The sequence below is a fragment of the Mesitornis unicolor genome, unplaced genomic scaffold (assembly GCF_000695765.1).
Source record: "Mesitornis unicolor isolate BGI_N332 unplaced genomic scaffold, ASM69576v1 scaffold54501, whole genome shotgun sequence".
NCBI classification, from domain to species: domain Eukaryota; kingdom Metazoa; phylum Chordata; class Aves; order Mesitornithiformes; family Mesitornithidae; genus Mesitornis; species Mesitornis unicolor.
In genome coordinates, this window is record NW_010162925.1 from 14,304 (window position 1) to 24,581 (window position 10,278).

The 10,278-nt window shown below is 47.9% G+C and overlaps 1 protein-coding gene across 1 annotated transcript; it reads right to left on the minus strand.

The window, feature by feature from the left end:
* Positions 1-290: 290 nt before the first annotated feature.
* Positions 291-10,113, minus strand: GFI1 (growth factor independent 1 transcription repressor; the record flags this gene model as incomplete). Its single annotated transcript, XM_010193757.1, has 5 exons — positions 291-840; positions 2,873-3,038; positions 4,621-4,758; positions 4,848-5,263; positions 9,907-10,113. Coding segments are annotated over 5 exons (1,106 nt in total), but the record flags the coding sequence as incomplete, so codon positions are not given.
* Between the last annotated feature and the right edge of the window lie 165 nt (positions 10,114-10,278).

Below are 10,278 nucleotides of genomic sequence, written 5' to 3' on the forward strand. Positions count from 1 at the left end.
AGAGAGATGGCTCTGGGAGGACAAAAAGAGCTTCTCTGTAACTGTTAATGCAGGTCCTGATTTGCACCAGAAAAAGTGACAGCAGGATCAGGCCCAAGCTGGTACCTTTACTTAAGAACCAGCAAGACGTCAAACCGCACAGTTCAGTCCTGATCCTCCAGGTTTTCTTGACAGGAAACCAAGAGTGAAGCCATTCAGCACTGAAACTCAACCAAGGCAAGCACTCCCTGTACCACGTGCTGATGGCTCTCTTGTCTTTACCACGTAAAGACCACATTTACCTGCAAAGTGATTAAAGCTACTGAAAACTTCAGGGGGTTCCTCTTGGCCATGGGAGAAATATTTTTCAGCTTACAGATATTTGGTAGCTTCTCCGTCTTTGCACTATCAGGCTTCATATCTAAAAGGCTTGTTTTCCAGTGTTATTTTGGAAAGAGAGAGGGGGAGAGAAACAGAGAAACCTCAGCCTTTAATTTCCGCTTTCACAGTCATTCAGGTTGAGCTGTCAATGCATGGTCCTGTCCTCTTCTTTCCTTTCTGAGCTCCTGGTCAGAAAAGTAATGCCAGGATCTGTGCTCAGAACTGAGCTCTGGTCCAGTGGGGAAGCCAAGGGAGTCTGTTCTCATAGTGTTGTGGGTGCCTTCTGTATTGCAACCAGGACTCATTTCAGACCGTGCTGTGTCTCCCGGTGTCTCCGTAAATCCACTTTTCGTTGGAAGCCTTTGCCACACAGATCACAGCCAAAAGGCTTGAAGCCTGTGTGCTTCCGACTGTGGGTGATGAGGTTGGAGCTCTGACTAAAGGCTTTTCCACACACCTGGCACTTGTGAGGCTTCTCACCTGCGAGGAGAAGGCGGGAGAGAAGAGAGTGTGTGTGAAAGAGGCAACATGCAGCTCACACAGGACCACAGCAAACAGGAAATACACCCTGGGCCTTAGAGCTAATCAAAGTGATTCCTGTGTGATTACCAAAGAAGCCATTCTTATAAAAACCATGCAGTCAGGAGCCCCAGAGCATTAGCTGACCCTGCACTGCAACTGAGCAGTCCTGGACTGGTCTGAACCTCCATTGGCCCAGTATAGTCCTGGGAGCAGCCTGAAGCACAGAGTGCTTCTGAACACGTGTGGCTACACAGGCTCTGTGCAATTTAAACTGGCTTTGTGTCCTAGAAACATTAGGAACTGCTGGAAAGACCCCCAGGTCACGCTGGCTGACTGACATTGATTATTACAGCACCAGCATGGGGGCAGGTGGAACAGGTAGAAGCTGTTACGCCAAACCCAGTGAGCTGGGGTTCTGTCCCCAAGGGAGGTATGAGGGCTCTTAAGTGAACCCAAACAGGCAGAGTTCATCCAGAGGTGTGCTCTTCTCTCCATTCCCCATGCTGAAATTCTAGCAGTCACCCCTGCAGGTGAATGGGAATAAAATGAGCCTCTGGAACTTCTCCTGTGGAGGGGTCAGTGGCAAAACTCGACCGGCCTGCATGGGAGCAGGATCTCAGTGCATTTTCATAGTGTTTATTATCAAGTAACGGATAAAAGGGAACCCAGCCACAAAACCAAGCCTGATTTTCAGAGTGGCTTTGCACCTGCAGAGCCCACTGACTTCAGCTGGAACAGCAAACTCCTTGCAAGTTTGACGATGAGATTCTTGGAAATAGAAAACCATACAAAATGTGCTGGGGGCCTGGTTCACAAGTGTAGGTGGCATACGAACTGGATCCCTGATTCAGTTAAGGACCTGGTTTTATACTGGCAATTTAAAAGCCCAGGCACAGTTTCTGATCTCACAACAAAATAATGGTTTTGACTGATTCAGAATTCGGCTGAAATTCTACTTAATCAAGCCTCATTTGGCAATATATTTTGTGCTATTCCCTAAATAGTTCATTTTCAACCAGCAAACATCTGGTGGAAAATCTCTGTAAGCAGTATTTATTGTTCACTGCTTGTTATCCAGGAAAGTCACAACCAAGCAGCACTACATATACTGCCATCTTCCTACACATTTGGCATTTTTAGGCTTCACCCTTGATATCTGCTAGCGGTCGCTATCCAGAAACAGGATTTTGGTCATCTGAACCTTGGGTTTGCCCAGTACAGTTGTTATTTTGAGTCTACAAATGCTTCCGTATCTCACACATCACTCATTTCCCCCTGTTTTAAATGAATGGTGCAGGTCTGAAAGGCAACATTTTCTTTGAAAGATTGCTGATAAACTTGCCTTCTCACTGAACAGTGGTTTTAAAACAATTTCCTTCGGTGATTCACCTGCACTTTATTAGTTTCCATGTTTATTACTAACAGTGAAACTTGAGAACTCTGCACCTCTCCTTCCATTCTGTACCAAACTGCAGCCATTTCTCATAAAATCCGGGTGGAAGTGCAGACAAACTCTGAACAAATATTTAGACTAAGAGTTGGACCCTAGGCCCTCCAGTTTAGTGTTTGATCTAGAGGAGGAGACCTCTGTTGTCCCTATCGTAAATTAGTAGATCCTGAAAAAAAAAAAAATGCTGCCATCAAGTTCACCTGTCATTTTCCAGAGACCTGAAATGTGAATCAAGGCTACACGCATATCATACTCTACAAATCATCTTACACAAAAGCCCTTTGAATAAACATTGGTGGATCCTATTAAGGGAACACTGATTGGATTGCGAGGATTTGGGTTATTTTGCAGCTGCTGTTCATGAAGCCACGTTCAAATCGTCCTCCTTTGCACGATCACAGCTCTGATAGTATGGACCGCAGCAGGGCAGGGAGAAGCACAGGGAGGTTCATGCTCAGTCCCAGCTGAGGAGGAATGGACTGCTCTCTTCAGAGACCTGTCCCCCCAGCTGGGCTGAACACCAGCAGCTGCAGGGCTGACCTGTGTGAATGAAGGTGTGTTTCTTCATATCGGATTTCTGGTGGAACCGCTTCCCGCAGTACTGGCACGGATAGGGCCGAGTGTCCGAGTGAATGAGCAGGTGGGTGGACAGAGTAGAAGACCGCTTAAAACTCTTGCCGCAAATCTTACAATCAAAGCTGCGTTCCTGCAGAGAGAAGAGCCCAAACACACACGTTACACCACACCAGTGATCCCACCAGCAGCAAACTGCCCAGTGGCGTATCGCCTTTCCCCTTCTGCCTCAGCAAGCACTTCCACTACCCAGAGAGCTGGGCTGGCCTGCAGAGACGCTACCACTGCCATGATAGCACCACATAACAGGAAAGAGAATGTAACCTCTCCCTGTGCTGTGCACCGCTCCTCACAAAAATGGAACTGAAGAGCTCATCCTGCTGGCAGGAATGGCCGGGTGGGAGCAGCCCCGACCGACTGGGTAGAGTCTGCCTGCACATTTCAACAGGGCCCAAGACGTGACCACTCCACTGGGAAGCTCAACAGCTGCAGCCCTGTTCAGAGGCCACCTCTCCACTGTATACAGCAAAGCGGGTGCTGAGCTCTGCTTGGCTCTCCTGGGAAATCTCTGTGGCAGGCTGACTTCTGCTGGCAAGGTAACAACTAACTGCTCATTTGTAGTTGCATTCTAATTCAAGTGAAAGGTACCTAGAGCACCTGGGGAAAACAGCTTTCTGGCTTTCTAACATATCAAAATAAATACATTAACGCCTTGCTGTCTGTCTCCTCTCCCTCACACACTCCTCTCCACCACTTTCTTCCACCATAAATCATTTTACTTTCCATCCCTTAACTACCATCATACCTTCCTTTTCCTGTTATGCCTGCATACAATCACCTTATTCGGCTTTTAACGCACTCTCCCTCCCTGAAATGTTGTTCCCTCCAATAACACAATATGCAGTGCTGCTCTTTTCACCATTATTTAATGGGTGATATTTCCCCTCATCGTGTGTTCCGCTGTTGCACACTCATGAAATTGTAAATAAAACAGCAAAAAAACATTGCTGTAACTCTATCCTCCAAAAGCCAATCTGAAGAAGGAAGATTTGCCAGGTCAGGTGGGTGGGCGAAGGGGAAATGTGGCACAATATCAGCAGGTGGAAAATGTTACAAGTCCTCCTACCAAAATTAACTACCATATTCTTTTGGTGTGTGACTCAGAGTGTGTCGAGACGGGTGAAGTCTGCTCTATACCTGACTGGTCGTTCAGATGTTCCCTGCACAGACACAATGACTACAAACGAGGGAAGACTCATTTCTTTGGGGGAGGGGAGGAGAAAGAATGAGGGGAGTTGCATCGAAAGAAAGCACTGTGAGTTGCTTTAGCTGTTTTAAAAAGTCCGCATCTGCCTTACAATTTCCAGCTCTGACACTGAATATTTACGATTTATTATCTGTTACTTCTGGAGTGCCAAAAGTGCCTGTTGCTTAATACAGATGCACACGCGGTCTGGGGAATGGAAACAAAGCCTGTGTTCTTTAATTTGTTGATTTGCTCCTTCTCTCTCAACTGCCCACCCTTTCCTCTGCCTGCCACCGTATTCTTCACCCACAACTGCCTTCTGCAGCCCCACCATGTTCTCTTCCTCTCCTCAGTTTAGATGCCCACCTACTGCCCTGTGATAGCCTTTGTGGCCTCCTCAGTGTTGGCCAAAGTAAGTAGCTGGCCCTGGCCCGCAGACCTTCATCCTGGCAGTCCACCCTGTTCTCACCTGCGAGTGCACAGCCTTGTGCTGCTCCAGGCTGACTGCATGGCCAAAGGTCTTGCCACAGATGTCACAGGCAAAGGGCCTCGTGCCACTGTGTGAGCGGCGCACGTGTACCTCAAGGCCATGTGGCGTAGAGAAGACCTGAGGGGAGAGAACACACAGGTTCAGGCTTGTCAGGGAGAAGGGGCTGGGGAAGAGCCATAACCAGTGTGGGAGAAAGGGGTCCCTACCTTGCTGCACTTGACACACTTGTAAGAGCCAGTGCTGATGAGCAATGGGCGGCACAAGAGGTCCGACTCCACTTTGATGCCACCTGGCCCCTTGTCTTGCTGCAGCCCAGGCTGCGTCTCGGAATAGAGTCCGGGTGCTGCTGCTGGTGGCCGCTCAAACAACCCTGGGCCTGGGGAGCCGAAGTCACCATAAAGTCCAAGAGAAGAGCTGCACTCTGCACCATAGAGGGCAGGCTCAGAGCTTCGCTCGCAGAAGAGCCCCAGGGCTGAGGTTCGCTCCAGCGTTGGGCAGGGCCTGTAGCTTTGCACAAGGTGCCTCAGCTCAGAGCCACCCAGGCTGTTCCACATGTACGGTTTGAAGGGCACTGAGAAGGGGGATGCTTCATCGAGGGACGGACACACAGATCGCTCCGAGGCTGCAGAAACACAAGGGCACGGGAATTAGTGCGCTTCACAAACCAACCACTATCACAGGGCACAATCATCTCAGCACTCGGACTTGTGCCAGAGCCAGACCCCTGTACTGCACTTTAAGGCTGCCCTTTCATCTCTAATGGGAGGACATTTTCTATTGCACAGTAGGGTTTGTGCATTCAGTACTACCTACTCACCCGTTGTCCCAGCCAAGTTAAAGCACCCACCAATTTTGTCTGCCTCCATCTCTGGGTGCCCAGGTGTGCACACACTGATCCGACTGCTGAGACACTAAACAACTCAGTCTGCAACTTCCTTTGGCTTTATCTGCATCTCCTCAGAAAAGTGCATCAAGTATGTCCCAAGATGGGCATCAAAGTTGACAGTCCACATATTTATGATGTAGATCCCACACATCCATATAGCAAATATGACATGACAGAGGTGCCAGAAGGAGCAAGTGTGCCAAGATTTACCTGTTCAACAAAAAAAACCCCTGCTCATTGCACAATTTAATGTCCAAATCTAGTCTCTCAACTTTGTGCCACAACTGTCTGCACCTATACTACAGCATAACTGAAATAAAGAACAGCTTCTGTGGTGCTTTAATGTCATGCCTCACTTTTTCAGAAAAAAAAAAATAAAATCGGTCCTCATCTGAAATAAAATCATGGTTGTTTCAGATTGCTTTGAGTTTCTCCAAGTAAAGAAACTGAGTCCACCCAAAACAGAGCTTCCCAAAATCATCACTATAGGCCACATTAAAAATTGAAGACAGAGAAAGATTTTCCTAGCAGTCATAATCAAAGTGATCTTCCACCAGGACAAGCTCAGATGGCTTCAGTTGGATCTACCAGGCTCACCTTTGGCAATGGCAGTGGGCACCACAAGGTGAATCATGCTTGGGGGGCCCATAGCAGAGTCTGATGCCATGGAGGGCCTTTGAGATCAGCATTAAAAGGCACAAAAGCGCAAGGAGCCTCACATAGAGGAATGGACAGTTGAGCAGGGAACATGAGGTACAGGACTGCACCCCAACTGTGTCTGCCAGAGATGCTGATTAATGCCTGAGGTGCTCTGCTTTCACTCTTCATCACAACAGGCAGCAGCACTGGGAGAGTCAAATGTCTCCACTGGACAAATGAACCAAGGAAAAGATGAATCCATTAACTGCTGAAGTGCCAATGCCTTCGCAGAGATACTGGCATCCCGTACAACTTGGGCTTCCAGAATAACCTCCCTTATCCAAAAACTTGCCCACCCACAATTGCTCCCTTGTTTCTTCTCATTCCTGGCAGCTCCCATGGCTTTCTCAACCTTCAGCAAACCAAGATAACCAGGGGTGTGCTAGGGAAGGAAGGCACGATGCATTAGACTATCCATTTGGATAGGCAGATGGTCACTGTTACTGAAGAGAGTGGGAAATTAGGTGAAAATTGAGCTTTGAATGACTTGACTGTTTCCTATCCTTTACATATTTTCAGATGTTAACAGTCTCAAATTCTTCCATTGAAATTAGCAGTCTTTTGGTTGGAAATATATGAGCACGTACCAAGTGGGACATTTGAACAAAGCGATGAAATCAAATTAGCTGACATGGTGCTGAGCATGATTTTTCCTGTTCTGCACTGACTGCAAAGTTGTGGTCAGCATCACATCATCTATCTTGTGTCTTTGCAACCAGTTTCAGTGTTGCCATCTCTCACGATTTTATCGCAAGATTCAAAACTATCTTAAAGCCCCAGCTCTTGAAACTGCATGATTTCATCAGGCCCTCAGCTTTCCTTTTGCTTGCTTGTTCTTGTTTTAACTTTTTTATTTTTTCCTCTTAAAGTCAACTTCTAGCCCAGACTGTAAAGGAAAGCATGAAGATGTAAACCCTCAATATTTCAACACTAGAACTGAATATCCATAAGGTATTACTTACAATCTTGATTTCTAACCCAGTTCGTTGAGTGAGAGGAGAGGGAAGACTGACCTGATTTTTGAGCCCTTGGAACCGGCAACACGGGACACAGTAAACACTGCACCACAGATCAGTTTGCGTGCCGTGTTCCTTCCATCACCTCACACTCTAGAGACCTCTCAAGCACAAATGCAGGAGAGCCATGCACACTTACTCGTCAGGGACAAGCTCAAGCCACCCAAGATCTGTACCCAGTGTCAAGGCGACCTGCAAACCTTGCTCTGCCACACTGCAGGCTACTTCTGTGTCTGCCTCTCCCTGCTCCACAGCATCTAGGCCCCTAAGGGGTGAGCAGAGAGAGAGACATAGATTCTCCCTCCTCTTCCTAGCAATTCTGTACAGCCTTCATATAGACCACTTCTGGGAGAAAAAAACATCAATGCTCTTTAATTTGTTTGCAAGGCAAACTCAACCTGAAATGGCTGGGAACAGATTGATATGTTCAGCAAGGAAAAATTCGAGTGCCCTCCTCTACAAGCCACAGAATACCACGCTCTCTGCACAACTCCATTACACGCAGTAAAAGCCTCCCTCCAAGACCATAGCATCAACAGGCTCAGTATCAGGAGACACTAATACACCGCTGCACTGAGCTATCAGGCACCTTATGTATATGCAAACGCATGTGATTACGGAAACATGTAGAAAGTGAGGTTAAATAACAAAGTGATTTGCACTGATGGAGTCAAGAAGCTATTAGACTGTTAACAGGTATTGTGTCTGTGCACGCCCGCCTGGATCAGCAGCACAGCACTCAGACACAAACCTGAAGACTGGCTTTCACTACGTATTGAAATGCAATCTGCATCTACGTTCACTTCTAGGGATAAGGGGGTGATGCAGCTCGCACCACAGCTGCCCTGAGCACGATTTCTCATTTGCCCTGCCTGTCAAAGCACGGTTTCTGTGCCCCACCCAGACAAACACAATCAGAAATCCAGTTTCTCACCAGTGCATCTTGCAGAAGCGACCTAAGCACGAATTCCAGCTTCACACTGAATCTGACAAAGCAGCTGGAAAGCAGAGGGGTTTGGGGGGAGCAGTGGGAGGAAACCCGACTATCTCATCCTGCTGCCTCTGCCTTCATCATTAATGTAACAGCACCTTTCTCAATGCACTGAGGTTCATTTAATAAAGCTCTTCCCTTACAGCACTTGGAGTCTCCTTACCTTCCCATTCCTCCTGTTTAATGGGAACAGTCCCAGGACCACCCTCCCCTACTGCCCCTGAAAAATCTTGATCTGAGGATGTCACTCTCATTTTGCAAAGATATCTTCCCTGGGTAGCTGGATGGTCACCTGGGAGCTAATGAATCCCATAGTGGGGGAAGAAATTAATGGGGAGGAAGAAAAAGCAGAGCAGCCCTGGTAAATACCTGCTCCATTGTACATCTGTCTTTTAGGCACCTCGTGAAAATGGTCTGTTTCCCGTGCAGAAGTTGTAATTATTCGGGGAAGGAGGAGCAGGACAAATTCGTTAGAACAAAAATTACACACATCGCTACACTTTATGCAGAAATATTAGCAAAAGAGAGATTGCCGCATTTGATCTGGTCTGTCATTTACACAGCCTGAAACTGTCCCATGTCTGGCTGTGATGATAGTGGGCAACATTTGAATGTCCCCTCGAAGGGCTTTAGGACACTTAAAAGAGAGGGAGGCTTTAAAAATGCAAATCCACGTTATTACAATCAGCCGTTGATATGCAAGGACACTGTAAAGACTAAGTGGGAAAATCGGTGGGGAAAGGGGACTAAGTATTCGTTAGCTGGTGGCTGCTGTCAGTTGGTAAAGCTGAGACAATTTTTCCTTCACGACGACAGAAATTGTTTTATTTTCCAGCTGTCATTTTTTAACCGAGGCAATAAAAAGTGGTTTTTATATATACATATTTTTGTTACAAAATGACACCATTGTATATTTAAACGAGATAAGTATTTGCGCCAGGCTGGGGACAGCATCTCCCACTGCTCCAGCCACATCAAAGGCAGGATGAGGGAGCTAGAGACAGGCACTGCAGCCATAAGTGTGAGTTTCCTGGATTTGAGGTGTTTAAATCTGACCGCCATTATTTTCATCTGTTTTTTTACAAATGTGTTTTTAGAAAAGGAAAAAAGAAACATAACACAAAACAAACGAACAAAAAGAAAAACAAAAAGAGAGAGAAGGCGGGGAGGGAGGGAGAGATCCTTTTTATAGGCAGGAGGCAAGAAATAACGTGAAAAGGAGTTAGGAAAAACCTCTAGCAGGTAGTACACAACACAGAGTCAATGCTGTTTACTACAGGTATACAGATAGCCTAGCAGAAAATTTTGCTGTCTTTAAAAACATCTGAACTCCGGGCAGCAGGACCCTTTAGGAAAATGCTGGGACCCTTAAAAGATAACCGGTTTGCCACTAACAATTAATCAGAAACCAAAAAAATCAGCGCCCGATGGCATCACAGGTTTCCTTCAGTCTGTCACCCACTGCTCCCTCAGCAGTGGGAGACAGGCTGGAAAACCAGCCTTAAAGAGATAACCCGAAAACGAGTGGCAGGGACAGATTTGCCTTGGGAAGAGGTAAATCTCTCCCTTCCATTCGTTTTCGACGGCAGCGCCCAGCCGTGAAACGCTGCCTCACGGCACCGACACAGACGCGCTGCCGGACCCTCGCTCAGCGCTGCTCGTCCCGGTCCTACCTGGCGAGACGGAGGGCGAGGGAGGTCTCCAGAAATCCTCAAATTCGGACACCCTGTCACAGACGCTGCCCTCGCAGCTGGGCGCTGACTCGGAGGTGCCATCGGCAGCCTCAGTAAGGTGGGATTCCGGGGAGAAGCGCCCCTGGGAAGGTTCCGGATCGGGCAGGACGGTGCGGCACAGCCCCGTGTCGTCGGGGATCTTGCTGTCTGCACGGCAAAGGGGGAGAGAGAGGTCCTCAGTGCGGGTCCGCGGTGGGAGCCAGCCACCTCCCCCTGCGGCCCCGCTCCCACCAAGGATAGCTATTGGACTCTCTCCAACCCCGCATCGGTCCCTCCGGCGTCCCGCAGGGGCTGCGGTGCTGGGGGGCTGCA